Source organism: Octopus sinensis, linkage group LG10 (genome assembly GCF_006345805.1).
Source record: "Octopus sinensis linkage group LG10, ASM634580v1, whole genome shotgun sequence".
In the NCBI taxonomy this organism is placed as follows: Eukaryota; Metazoa; Mollusca; class Cephalopoda; order Octopoda; family Octopodidae; genus Octopus; species Octopus sinensis.
The window spans coordinates 36,016,917-36,032,892 of NC_043006.1; the positions used below are offsets into that span (position 1 = coordinate 36,016,917).

At 38.2% G+C, this 15,976-nt stretch overlaps 1 protein-coding gene across 2 annotated transcripts in view; it reads right to left on the reverse strand.

Annotated features, from left to right (window-relative positions):
- LOC118765089 overlaps positions 1-12,296 on the reverse strand; it is a 57,799-nt gene extending 45,503 nt beyond the window's left edge. Inside the window, exons 1-3 of one of the 2 annotated variants that reach the window (XM_036506554.1) lie at positions 12,161-12,296; positions 5,451-5,556; positions 313-428 (exon numbers count right to left, since the gene is read on the reverse strand). In XM_036506554.1, coding sequence (XP_036362447.1) covers positions 313-428; positions 5,451-5,477 — 143 coding nt within the window. In that variant the 5' untranslated portion in view covers positions 5,478-5,556; positions 12,161-12,296. Of the gene's footprint in view, positions 1-312; positions 429-5,450; positions 5,557-7,799; positions 7,962-12,160 lie in introns of those variants that run through there. The other variant, XM_036506555.1, reaches the window with a different exon arrangement.
- Positions 12,297-15,976: the final 3,680 nt, after the last annotated feature.

Here is a 15,976-nt window from a genome sequence, read left to right on the forward strand (position 1 = left end):
TAAGGCTAAAAGCAAGGACAGGTGATCGATTCAGTTCTAAAATCTTGATACGACACGTAACATTTTAAATGGTTAAATATCTTCGATTATCGATCGACTGTTTATGATGTTTATTACTTCATCCGTACATTTTTTTCTCGACTCTTAATGGAGGTAAAGCATAAAGAGATTGAAATTCAAATTGTAAAGGCAGGAAACACTAGAATATGTTGACCGTGAATTACTATTTCTGCTACGAAAGCAGTTTGCAAAGAACTCAGTTATATGAAACTATGTGAAAATGAATTTATGAAATATAACATAGAAACTTACCCCGTGACTGTATCAACTTCCGGTTGCCGAAGTGTTTCAAAACACCATATCATAGATATTTTCTCAATTGTTAATGAAATCGACATACAAATAAATATAAAGAAAGTGATGCACACCTGGCAAGAAATAAAATTAAAATAGGAACGTGTTAATACTCATAGAGTCAGTTATGTGCCTCCTTTCAAGGTCTAAGTGTACAGTACATTTAACTAAACTGAGATGAAAATATGCTAAAAGTATACCATGGTATCTGAATACATATATGTTAGACTGAATACATATATATGTGTGAAAGACAGAAACTGCATGAGTGTGTATATTTTATTAAAAACAGGACAGTTTAATCTTTGTTTCATTAGGGCTTTTCGTGTTTCTGCATAAGACCCTTATGATTTGTTTAAAATATTAAAGTTTCTAAATTCGTTGTTATTTCGTGATTATCTCTGACTCGTCATCAGGACATGAAGTATTGTCGTACTATCTCTTTTATATCAGACAACATTAACAGCTTTTAAGTGACAGAGTTTGACCGTTACAGCTCGAAGTCATCACTCAAGTGTTTTGGCCTTTGTGGTTACACCTCATCAATCTCGTGCTTAAAACTGACGTCATGGGGAAGCAGCAATATTCACTCTAGCATTATAATACGTGCTCTCGTTTTCCATAGTAGAAAAATTTAGAAACTAAAATATTATGCATATATGTGTGTGTGTGTGTATGTATTTATGTATGTATGTATGTATGTATGTATGTATGTATGTATGTATGTATGTATGTATGTATGTATGTATGTATGTATGCATGCATGTATGTATAAATGTGAATCCAGTATCCAGTTTTGGGAGTGCAAATACCCTTAAAAACGATCGATTACTGCGCCCCTGAAATGGTTGTAAGAGGACTACCACCAACACTTTATCTAAACAGGATTACTTACATTCACATTTTTTTAATGCAATCTCAACATCACGACTTTTCTTTATTCGCGCCTTTCGTAAGACTATTTTATTCACCTTTTCGTAAGGACATATTTATTCTTAAATAATTTTTACAACACTGTCCTACAACGCCCTTTTTTACGATTGCAATTCTAAATATCTCTCTATATATCTTTATACATTTATACTTTTATACACCTACATTTTATGACTTAATCCCATTCGTCTATTTATATATGTATTCATTGATTTTTATATGGTTTAATATTGTAATGACTGACACATTTGTGCAATTAAAAACTGTTATACATCATTTCATAGAGGAATATATCTTTATGGTCTATTTAAATTCTCCTTCACATTTTTTTATATCTTGCGTCTTTTATCTGAGTACTTCAAACTACCTCCTGCACAATACAAGAAAACAAATTTATCATATGTATGTATGTATGTATATAAAATATTAATAAAAACAGCTGGGCTCAATATAAAACCACAAAAGAAAATTCAATCGTGACTAAATATGACTAAGTGTGCCGAGACATTTACATTGCTAGAAATAGGAGTAAAATACTCTTTGTGCTGTAGGAAGAGCACAACTGCATACACATGCGCTGACAAGGGAAGAAAACTCCCCATGACGAAGAAACCACTCGAAGTCTATATCATCGACCCCGGTATATGACTGATACTTATTTTCTCGACCCCAGCCCGAAAATATGAAAGGCAAAGTCAAGCTCGGCAGAATTTGAGCTCAGAACATGAAGTGGGCGAAATGCCTCTAAGTATTTTGTTTGGAGCGGTAACAATTCTACCTGTTTGCTGTTGGCTAAAAATAATAAAAGAAGTGACATAGAACCAGTGTATGTATTTATCATTGGCATAATGACCCTCCAGAGATACAACAAAATGCTTTTTCTATTATTTTTGTTCTCCACTTGGTATCATTGCAGATCTTTCGATTGGACCAGATCTTATTTACCTCGACCAAAGACGAAAGTTCCTACTTCGGAGCTGTGGTCACTGATTTGGTTGACGTTGTACATCCATCTTCGATTATCACGGTTGTTTGGTTAAAAAATACTAACACCGTGTTTAATGAATCTATGATAACTGAATAAGAGAACATATGGGAAAATTGGTTCTGTTTCGAGATCCGAAGTCATCCTGATAATTGTAGATGGTTGTTGGAACAATACCACTTAACGGTCGGTATTGGTTTATTTATGTCCGCGTAACCTACAGGCTCGGAAAAGGGACTGATAGAATAAGTACTTGACTTTATAAAATAAGCACAGGAATCGATTTGTTCCATTCAACCCTTCAAAGTGGTGCTCCTGCATGGCCGCAGATCAATGACTGAAATGAGTAACTGATGGAATGACTTTGATGATTGGTCAGTCGGATGAGGTCCGACCTGGGGCTAAACAACACCGACAACAGCAAGAAAAAAGAAGGCAAATAACACTACCCGTGCCGCCGTCACTACCACCACCACCACCACCTACAATAACAACAACAAGTGTCATATAAGAAAAGTTGTCCTGACATCTGTTGCCTTCGCAGTGAGTAGTGTTTATATTTCGCAGCGGGACGACATCGAAACGGAGCGTAGCCAGGTGAAGTCAGGTGATGAGGGTGGATGGAATGCAGAGTATGTAGCGACGGCATAGGGTGGGTGGGTGCATGGTTTCAATACCTGCTCGTGTCAGGAGAAACTCGTCTCTCAACCTTTGCAGTAAGTCGCGTTTCTTCCTCATCTATACGTGTGCATGTGTGTGTGAGAGTGTGTGTGCGTCTGTGTTACTATCCATGTATGCGTGTATATATATATATATATATATATATGCGCATACATATATGTATGTATACATGTACATATATATATATTTACATGTGTGTGTGTGTGTGTTAACATGTGGATATATATATATATATATGTACATATACAAACATAGATACCTGTATATGTGTATATGTATATATATATATATATATACTTATACATACACTCCCTCGCACACACATATATATATATGCATATACACATATGCATTGATGTGGGTAGTGCACATGCTTACACACACACACACACATACACACTTGTGAGCGTACTAATTAATTAATTCAGACTTATATACCGTACTTCGGCAAGCCCTAGCATTTTGCACCCTACCACATCCCTACCATATTTTCCTCCTTCTCTCTCTCTCTCTCTCACACACACACACTCTCTCACACACACACACGCGCGCGCAAACACTCTCACACCCACCCTCTTTTTATCTCTTTTAATTTGTGGTTTCTTTTCCCCAATCGCTATCTCATACACGTCGCCCCTCGTTGTAGTTGTTGTTGTTGTTGTTGTTGTTGTTCTCCTTCTTCCTCGCCTCGTCCTCCTCTTCCTTCTTTCTCGCTCCATCCTCCTCTTCCTTCTTCCCCTTCTCTTCTTCTATTTCTTCTTTTTCTTCTTCTTTCAATATCATATCACACCCGGCTCTGCCAGTGCCTTGCAATTGTTGCCGCTGCTCTCATACACGTGCGCGCGCAAGCACACAAGTGCACGCACACACACACACACCACACACACACACACACAAACACATAGATAGATAGATAGATAGATAGATAGATAGATAGATAGATAGATAGATAGATAGATAGATAGATAGATAGATAGATAGATAGATAGATAGATAGAGATATATAAAATTGTATGTATATGTACACAGACTATACACAGACGTCTTAAAAGAAAATAGATTCTATTTTTGAAATATTCATTTCTCTTTTTGTCTTGAGATATTTGCTGGTCGAATGAGATGCTCCCTTCTCGTTGCTCTACTATAATACCCAAGCTGATGGCCACACCTCACACAACTACCCCGACTCATTTGGAGTTTCTCTGCAACATCAGTTGCCTTACAATGGAGTTAATTCTCAACAATCTGCTTGACAGCCCGAAGACTCCTGTCGGAGGGCTAAGATCAACCTGAGCAGGATGCTGTTGGTTACTTTTCTTTACCAATGACCTGTAAAATCACTCTGTTAACTATGGCAAGAAAAATCTCAAGGATTTGTGCAATCTTACGCTGGCTAAGTCCACCTTCACACTGACCCACAATACGCCCTCTTTGAAAAGCTGGAAACTCTCTTACTGCAGATGTTTGCGGCATAGCTAGTTGTTATAGAATAGTTTCATCACCATTCGCGACTTCATCAATGACACCCTGTCTGCTTCAGGTCTTTCACATTTGTTGTAATAAGCAATATGGGATCGGAGTATGAGTTGTGTGATGCCAAGCTAACAGAGATATCAAAGACTCCTCTATTAAAGAAAGAACGAAATCTGTTAATGCACAATCCATTGTTTCGAATGTAAGAGAGACTCTTGGAGAGTCAGGGTCCCTAATTGAGACAGAGAAAACCTGGTGGATAAAAAATATACATGTATACCTTGGTGCTTTCACTATTTAAATATTGGTCCTCACGAATCTTGGAAAAAGAGGTTTAAGGATAGCATGAAGACTATCATTAAGTCTCTTGGAATGGACCTGAAGGCCGTAGAAATCCTTGCTTCGGATCGAGCAGGATGGCGAACAAAAGTGAAGAGTAGAATGAAAGCTTTTGAGGAGGCCAGGATGATACATGCAAGACTCAAAAGTGATTTAAAGAAGAATGTTGCGATCGATGTGGTAAATCTCAACGACCTTTTTGTGTGCACAGTATGTGGCAAACCATGCCTTTCTTTAGCTGGGCCCAAATCTCATTTGCAGACCCATGAAAAACGAACCTCCACCAGTTACTCTGTCTATACATCTGTGCACACCTTTCAATGCCGTATATGCCATAAGGTCTGCAAATCTAACGAAGGCCTCAAAAGACATTTTAAGATCCATAAAGGTCAGAACTTTACTGCAGCTCATGGTGGTCCAAATCAGATATATATTTTATGCGGGTGTCTTTTCAATACATTGTCTGGTTTAAAAAGCCAGATTAGACATCATGATGGACCTAAGATGTAAATACAGGAGGTGGTCATAAGAAGTAGACAACCACCATATATAAATATATACACACACATTAGACTCCTTTAACACATTATTTGTGGATCGTTCACCTTTTACAGCGTTATATAAAATATAAAGATACACATGCAAAGTTAGTATAAGTAATATATAAAAAATCTTTTTAGCTTACCGTTTTCCATTCCATCATCAATCTCATGTGAATCTTTTATAAATCTCTTGTAAATAATGTTTGCGTCTCCAATGATTATCTTTAGTATGGTTTCACCCTCTCTATTCTGTAATGAATTGATCCAGTGAAAATAATACAATGAAAATTAATATAAATGTATTTGCGCTCGCGCGTGTGTGTGCGTGCGTAGCAATGCGGACAAAGAATCGTTAAAGCATCAGAATAAATGGTTTGCTTTCATTGTTTTCGAGATCAATAAAATAAAATACCAGTTATTTACTAGCGATGGTGATAGCTATGCATCATCATCAACATATGAACATTACGGCTTTGAGTCTTAGGGCTTGTTGGGCTGATTGCCCGTTGTCCATGATGGAGAAGTGACCTATATCATAACAACCCCTTTGAACACGGCGCCAATCCTTCGAAGCGCTACTATTCACAGCAGTGTGAAATAACGTATTTTGCTCAAGAATATAACGCACTGACTGGACCTAGAATCGAAACCACAACGTTGCAACATTGAGTACCAGGCCCGAAACACTAGATTGCGTGCCTTCACTGATCTACTATTCGCTTATCTACTATTCCTAAATTCCAGGTCTTATGCTTTCATAAAAACGATGTGTGTCCTAACAATAACGTCATTGGGACGTTATATAATCATTTAAAAATACGCGAAGACTACAATATCCACTTTTGGGTTACTTTCTAAATATTTATTTCTCTTTTATTTGTTTTAGGCATTAGACTGCGCCCATGCTGCAGCACCGCGTTCCGCAATTTAATCGAACCAATCGAGGCCAGTACTTATTTTGAAGGCAGCATTTAATCCACCGAAAGCGCTTTGCCGAAACGCTAAGATACAGGAATGTAAACAGCGGTAGTCAAGTGGTGGCGGGGGACAAGTAAAATGACTTATACATGGATATATGTACACACACATACACACACACACGTACATGCATACATACATACATACATACTACATACATACAGACAGACAGACAGACAGACAGACAGACAGACAGACAGACAGACGGACGGACGGACGGACAGACAGACAGACAGACAGACAGACAGACAGACAGACAGACAGACGGAAGGACGGACGGACGGACGGACGGACGGATGGATGGATAGATAGATAGATAGATAGATAGATAGATAGATAGATAGATAGATAGATAGATAGATAGATAGATAGATAGATAGATAGATAGATAGATTGATAGACAGACAGATAGGTATAAATTACTAAGGTGGCTAGTCTCAATTTAAAAACCATAAGGCACAAAGTACAATGGCACTAAAATGATATATCGATTTGTGTGTGCGTGGGTGTGTGTATCGTCGTCGTCATAGATTCGTGTCAGAATTTGGTTCATCATTCAGAAGATCAAGTCGGGAATAGAACAGTCTGAGTCATTCATCGCGTGGCAGGGTGGGTGGGGTATCTTGGTTGGAGTTGCCGGGACTTGCGTTGCTTTGTTGCTGTTTCTTCTTCAGTCTTTCTTCTCTCTTAAAAAGGGGATCAGCCAAAATGAATTGCTCTTCCCCAGGATGACCGGTCGGCGGCTTCTGCTTCCCAGCTTGTTAGGGCTGATTCCGGGCTTAAAAGAGGGACGACTTCAGTTGCTCCTTGAATCTGCGTTTTGGGGGTCTCTCGGTGTCGTTTGCCATTGACAACATACATACATTCATACGTACGTACATACATACAAAAATACCCTGTTGTCGATGTTAAAATTTCAATGTAGGAACCTTTGATCTAAGTTAGAAACCGGACCTTTCTCTATTAGCAAGTTATTTTGAAATAAAAACTGAACAATAACATACATGGATACATACACACATATATACACACATACATACATACATACATACATACATACATACATACATACAGATACATACATACATGCATGCATACATACATACATACATACACATACATACATACATACATACATACATACATACATACATACATGCGTATGTGAAGAGAGAGAGGAAGATAAAGGAAGAGAAAAAAGAGATGAAAAGCACTAAACGTTTGTATCTGGCTGCCATGTCTTTTCCACGATAAAGACAAAATTGAAAAGATTAAATCAAAAACAGAAAAACAGCAACTCGATGAGTGTGAAACGCTCAAATCCAGGAGGTAAATAGGGTGAACGATCGAATTTGAGTGTTATGATAGGTTTCACGGAAAGAAATTTTCCCCGGGGCAAGTTGGCGTGTAGCCCCTTGGTCTGCACACTGAATACAAAGATAATGAAGAAAAAAACTGTTAAACGGTGATTAACAAATTAAAAAAGATAATTAGTGAAAAGACAAAAGACTCACTGTATTAGGTTCCAAGCCAATTGTGACGGATATCGGTTGATCGGTGCTCGGTTATAGGATCACACGGTCGTATAGTAGCATGAATGTGTGTACGTGTGTACGTGTGTGTGTGTATGTGTGTGTGTGTGTGATTGCGGAAAGCGCCACGTGGGCGAGCTGTTACATTTGTACTTCTGTTTCTTCTCTTATTTATGTTTGTTGGCTTTGTAGTTCCCGATTGTATTTCTTTGCGTCTTTGCTTCTTCATTAAGACGAGTAAAAATATTACGAAACGAGTCGTGATTTTAGTATAATTGTACATGATGAAGATAATCATGATAATTGTGAGGGGGAAGAAGACGAGGAGGAGGGGAAGACGGCATCGTCTTCCTCCTCCACTTCATCATCATTATCATTGGAGAAATGGAGCCGGTTGCTAAGTGACGACGTTCATTTTCTGAAAACAGCACTTTGGTTCGAGGCTTGCGGTTCTCTTAACTGTTTGGTCCGTGCATATGTATGTATATACGTGCATGTATGAATGCATGTTTACACACACTCAAACACACACACACACACACACACACACACACACACAACACACACACACACATATATATATATATATGTACACGTCTGTGCACATATAATATAATAGTAACAACATTGTGTACAGTGCTCAGGTGCACTACAACTCATCTAAAGTGTATGTATAATCAGGTGTATGTATGTATGTACATGTGTGTGCGTATGAATGTATGGATGGATGGATGGATCTACGCATATATATGTATGTATGTATGTATGTATGTATGTATGTATGTATGTATGTATGTATGTATGTACAGCAAAAGGATGTAAAGGCCACAAATGCTTCGCCGTCCGAGCGCATATGGTGGATTTCATTGGTTAATTATTCAACTTAATTGCCATTTGTGTTGTTTTTACTGTGCATTTTGTTGGGTTATTTTTTGTTTTGTATTATTTCTTTTTCAGAATTGTTTTCGAATCACTATCCCTCTCCCTCCCTATACACACAAACCCACCCCACAGTTTCCCCTCATCATGGGAAAAATAAAAGGTGAAAACGACTGCACTTGAAATTTGAATGCTGAGCGTATAAGCTAATCTGAGTGAATGTGTACCGTTCCTTGTTAAACATTTCATTCACATACGTTCTGTAGAAAACGGAGCATTATGTGCAATGAAGAGACGGAATCTTCTAGGTTCTGATTTTGAAAGGTTAAAATTCTTTAAATGTACAAACCAGAAACACGCACGCATACACATACACACAAACACACACACACACATATGAACATATACATACCTGCAAAAATATATATACATATATATCCCTGTATATGTGTATTGTTTTGGTAACCAATGCATATATATATATATATATATATATGTGTGTGTGTGTGTGTGTGTGTGTGTATGCATGTATATACACGTGTACGTATACATACATACATATATATATATAATATATATATATATATATATATACATACACATATACACACAAACATACATACACACATACACTCACATACACATACACATACATACACACACACACAAACTCGTGCACAAATATAGACGGACGCTCGCGCTCACAAAGTCATATAGTTATATACACATGTTACAACGGGTGCCTAAGCGGGTGGGCTTGGCATCTCCTTTTGATGTGTCATCACCTGGTACCATGAGAAGAGTAATTCTTCTCTACGTATATGACCTTTTACTGATAAAGCATTCTTCCATTTGGTACCATTGGATTCGTGTATCTGCTTGTGTTTGTATCTATATTTATATGTTTGCGTGGAGGCGCAATGGCCCAGTGGTTAGGGCAGCGGACTCGTGGTCATAGGTCTGCGGTTTCGATTCCCAGACCGGACGACAGTGGGTGGTGGCGAACCCAGCTGTACTTTTTCCTCTCAACTTTCTCTCACTCGTTCTTCCTGTTTCTGTTGTCCCTGTATTTCAAACGGCCAGCCTTGTCACACTCTGTGTCACGCTGAATTTCCCTGAGAACTACATTAAGGGTACATGTGTCTGTGGAATGCTCAGCCACTTGCATGTTAATTTCATGAGCAGGCTGTTCCGTTGATCGGATTAACTGGAACCCTCGTCGTCGTAAGCGACAGAGTGCCGTAGTAATACGCTTGCATGGATATATGTGTAAATGTGTGTGTATTCGCATATCTCTATATGCATGTATGTCACAATATACGTATGTGTATAAGGCGGCGAGCTGGCAGAAACGTCAGCACGCCGGGCGCAATGCTTAGCGATATTTCATCTGCCGTTACGTTCTGAGTTCAAATTCCACCGAGGTCGACTTTGCCTTTCATCCTTTCGGGGTCGATAAATTAAGTACCAGTTACGCACTGAGGGTCGATACAATCGACTTAATCCGTTTCTCTGTCCTTGTTTGTCCTCTCTGTGTTTAGCCCTTTGTGTTTAGTAAAGAAATAAGTATTTCGTCTGTCTTTATGTTCTGAGTTCAAATTCCGACGAGGTCGATTTTGCCTTTCATCCTTTGATGTAATCGACTGGGACCCCACCCCTCAAAAAAGAAAGAAATTCGGACCTTGTGCCTAAAGTAGACAAGAATGTGTCTGTGTGTTTTACGTATAGAAACAGTTCTTATGTATGTATGTATGTATGTATGTATGTATGTATGTATGTATGTATGTATGTATGTATGTATGTATGTATGTATGTATGTATGTATGTATGTATGTATGTATGTATGTATGTATGTATGTATGTATGTATGTATGTATGTATGTATGTATGTATGTATGTATGTATGTATGTACGGATGGATGGCTTGATGGATGTGTGTGTGGACATGTGTGAGTGACTGTGAGTGCGTGTGTGTGGGTGTGTAATGTGAGTAAAGGTATCTTTCATCTTTTACTTGGTCCAATCACTGGACAACGACCATGCTGGGGCACCACCTTGAAGGGTTTAGTCGAACAAATCAACCCCAGTACTTTTATGAAGCATGGCATTTATTCTGCCATTTTCTTTGGTCGAAGTGCTATGTCAGATGTGTGTGTGCATGTGTGTATGTGTATGTGTGGTGTTGGACTTCCACGCATTTCCAGTCAACAAAAGGTACTCATAAGACATTGTTCTGCCCGGGGCTGTAGTAGACGACATATGCCCAAAGTTCCACGCAGCAGGACTGAACCTGATACCATGTGATTTCAATGCAAGCTTCCAAGCATTTATACACACATATTATCGTCGTGGCACTCCGTCGCTTACGACGACGTGGGTTCCAGTTGATCCGATTAACGGAACATCCTGCTCGTGAAAATAACGTGCAAGTAGCTGAGCATTCCAATTTAGTTCTCGGGGAGATTCAGCGTGACACAGGGTGTGACAATGCTGGCCCTTTGAAATACAGGTACAACAGAAACAGGAAGAAAGAGTGAGAGAAAGTTGTGATGAAAGAATACAGCAGGGTTCGCCACCACCCCCTGTCGGAGCTTCGTGGAGCTTTAGGTGTTTTCGCCCAATAAACACTCACAACGTCCGGTCTTGGAATCGAAACCACGATCCTAAGACCGCGAGTCCGCTGCCCTAACCTCTGGGCCATTGCACCTCCACATACACACATATAATGCATAAGTGTATACATACTGTGTATTTATATATAATGTTTAAATAGTATATATATATATATATATATATATATATATATAGTGAGCAGATGAATGAGTTCTGTCTTTGCTAATTAATTAAGAAAATCTCTTCGCAAACCCGAGGTCCTTTGGTCGATACCGCCCTACAACACATTGGAATTTTTTAATTACCATAACTTTGGGTTAACCCATTCTTTCTTCTAGGGAAGGAACTGTTTGGGGCGAAAAGGGAACGGAAAAATTACTGTTCCATAAAATTAAGATGTTTTCTAGAACCTGTAGATGGTTATTGATTATTGAATTGGATGTTGAGAAATGTTTTTGTCCTCAGCTCATTTACATTCCATGCCCTGCAGTAAAATTCTTACGAATCCGTCCCTTCCAGTTAGATTTTACCACTGGCTATAGTTCACTTTTCAGAAACTACCAGAGAAACGCCACACAGCCAATGATCTTCTGCTTGCTAAGATCTGCCTCGAAGGAAAAATCCGCTGCAAAACTTGGCCGGCAAGTTAGAACATACTTATATTAACTTTACATAATAGTTTCAAATTTTGGTTCTGTCTTGTAAAGGTCCCCTTTCACTGCACTCCGCTTAGCTGTTTCGGCATTACGAAGCCGATAACATAATGAATGGTTACGTATTTATCAGCTTAAATACTTACTAGTGTTGTGTAAACGATTGCAATTAATAAAATTAACTAAAAGAAAGATTACCTGATTTGTCCATAGTCATTTTCATTATCACCATAAATAATTTAAGGACACAACAATATCGTGTATGGTTCGTCTCATAACGCCAATAGTGTCACCTGCGCAAAGAGCGGTTGTCGTCTGCTCTAACTAAAGGTCTTTCTGTTTATCTGAACCGAGAAGACATTTGAAGGCTGAATATCTATGAAGCTCAATTAAAATCACGTACAGACACGTACACACATACACAATATACACAACCACATATACACATACATATGCTCACAGACCAATACACATACACATGCGTACGCACATACATACATTCTGAGACCGGCTTCATTTCTGAGAAAAGTAAACAAATCTGAAAGAAAAAAATATATACATTCATACAGACAAACATTCATAACTGTAAACACACATGTACATAATGGCCACAGCCTTAGGGGTGAAACGTGGAAAAGAATAAAAGAATATATCTACAAGTACAAATGCATATATATACATAACTACATATATATATATGTGTGTGTGTGTGTGTGTGTGTGTGGTGTGTGTGTGTGTGTGTGTTGTATACATACGTACATACATATACATGTACGTGTGTTCGTACATATATGATGCGTATATAGAATTTAGGAATCGGTCAGAAATCTCATCGGGATTAATGTTAATAACTGTCAGTAAACGAAAATCATGAACTTTTTCTAGGATAAAAAGAGAAAAAGAGCAAGGGAGGTGACAGACAGACAGACAAGAGAGGAAGGTGTTATGCAGGCAGACAGACAGACAGACAGACTGACAGACAGGCAGACTGACAGACAGGCAGACTGACAGACAGTTACGCAGAGATCTACGAAAGGACAGAAACACAGAAAAACAAACGGCTGAGAGAGAGATCGACTGTGACATACAAAGAGATATTTGAAGAGAGAGAAAGCGAGAAAGGGGAGATGGAGAGAGAGAGAAAGAGATATAGGGGGGGGGGGCAAACATGCAGACGGATGGGAGAGGAAGGTGTTATGCAGACAGACTGACACACTGACACACTGGTATCTAAGAAACAAAAATACAAAAGGCGGGGAAAGAGGATGAAAGAGAGAGTGACAGTGACATACAAAAATATGTTTGAAGAGAGAGAGAAACAGACATACAGACAGACGGAAATGTGATAATCGGAAAAATATAATTTATTTTCTTTTTCTCGGGAAAGAAAGAATCAACCAAACAGACAGACAATCAGACAAACAGACAGACAGACAGACAGACAAACAAACAGACAGACAGACAGACAAACAGTGTTACACTGTAATTTTAACTTTCATGAAGACGGCAAGTTGGCACAATCGTTAGCATCCCGGGCAAAATGCTTAGCGGCATCTCGTCCGTCTTTGTATTCTGAGTTCAAATTCCCGCTGAATTCGACTTTGCTTTTCATTCTTCCGAATTCAATAAAATAAGTACCCTATAAAATAAGTACCGTTTGATGACAGAAGTATCCGTAAATATAATTGACTAGCCCCATCCCTGCATCCCATCTCCATCCTCAGCCCATCCTCGCATCCCTTCCCCCACCACACCCCCACCCCACCCATCCCCGCACCCCTTCCCCACCCCCGAAGTAGCTGGCTTTGCACCAAAATTTGAAACGATGATTTTACTTTACACTTCCTTTTAATTTTACTCCATTATTTTTTTTTTCTTTTATTCTTTACTTAATTTTTCTTCTTCTTTCCATTTCCTTTTAATTCTTTCTATCCAATTCGATGTCCGCTGCCTGCCTGTGCTTCCATCCGTGTGTCTCAGTATACACTTCAAAGATCATCTTTGTTGTTCGTCTAAAAGCAGGAATCACAGATTAAAGTTGCACTAATAGGAATAACAAAATCTATCTTGCGGGCAGGTAGTGTGTTCATGTTCGTGTTCGCCCTCAGAAGTTTCAACCTAAATACGCTGCCCTTTGATAGGTTCGTGTGTGTGCAAATGTGTGTATGTGTATGTGTGTGTGTGTACTTATGTATATGTATGCATGTATATGAATACACACACAGGTATACTTACACATATATATGTATATATATATATATATATATAATCACAATGAGAATATTCAAACTTCTTATAGGGATATTTCTTCCAAGATACACTGGTTTAATATATCAAATATAGAATATCGTAAGATATCAGACATTTTTATTGAGTTAGAAAAAGAGATCCGATGGATCGACATACGTTGATTAATAAACTTTTTTGCATTCATTTGATCTCTGTTTTCTACCTCAGTATATATATATATTTATATAATATATATAATATATATAGTATATATATATATATATATTATATATATAATATTATTATATAATATATATATATTATATATGTATATATATAATATATATATAACTTTTATACTTTTACTCCTTTGCTTGTTTCAGTCATTTGACTGTGACCATGCTGGAGCACCGCCTTTAGTCAAGCAAGTCGACCCCAGGACTTATTCTATCGGTCTCTCTTGCCGAACCGCTAAGTTACGGGGACGTAAACACACGACCATCGGTTTTCAAGCGATGTTGGGGGGTACAAACACATACATATACAGACACACACAGATATATATATATATATATATATACGACGCCCCCTCCCCTCAGCCTCCGTCTACCAAATCCACTCACAAGGCCTTGGTCGGCCCGAGGCTATAGCAGAAGACACTTGCCCAAGTGGGACTGAACACACAACCATGTAGTTCGTAAGCAAGCAACTTACCATACAGCCACTCCTACGCATATATATATATATATATATATAGTATTTGAGTAAAATTATATTAATGTGTCTGACTGATTAAAAATCTATTTTATGTGCAGCTGATTATAGCCATGCATTTACATTTATGTAATAATTGCATTGCCCAATTAAATGGAGCCGCTTGAAACGGCCGTACTGCATCATTCCTCATATCCTGTTGCTTATTTTGATTATATATATATATATATATATATATATAGGAGAGTTCACGAAAAAAACAAAACACGAAGACAGGTGGTGTAGAAAACAAACAGATGTATTAGTATAACGCTCAGGAATAGAAAAGTCTTTTACGTTTCGAGCCTACGCTCTTCTACAGAAAAAGACACAGAAAAAAGGGGAGAAACAAGGGGAGAAACAAGGGGAGAAAAAATGTGTGTAGTGGCTACACACATCTGTGTGACAGAAGCGTCACATAGGAGAGCGAAGAAGTAGGGGAGATAACAACGTAAAGATGACCCCCACAACGAAGGTGCTTGCATGTATAAGAGAGTACGTGTGCGCGTGTGGTCGCACCAGTTAATCCTGTTATTTCTTATCACACACGAACTTCTCCACTGGACTTTCTACCTATCTACCCTTCACGGCTCCTCTTTTGAACATTTACCCTCCGGCTGCACCTCTCCTACCTATGGATCACTGTGGACTCTATTCTTGATGAAAAATCATATATATATATATATATATATATATGGGGTGAGGGAATTAGAGAGAGTTACAAAACACTTTTTCTTTCTCTCCATTTCTTTTTCTCCATTGTTTTCTCTTACTCCTCAAAACGACTGAACTTTCAGCTATGTATGTTTGTTACGATCTTCATCGAACATTTAAACTTGTACTAATGTTTAACTCATTGAAATTTCTATGAACATTTAAATATTTGATCATTTAAACATGTTTTTCCGAAACTTCCCTTGTCAACTTAAACTCTCCTAAAAGACCTTATTTTTATATTCTTTTTATTTTCAACTTTGATTAGCAAAATTTGTCGAAACCGGTTTGGTATTTGAATAAGTCTATAACAAACTT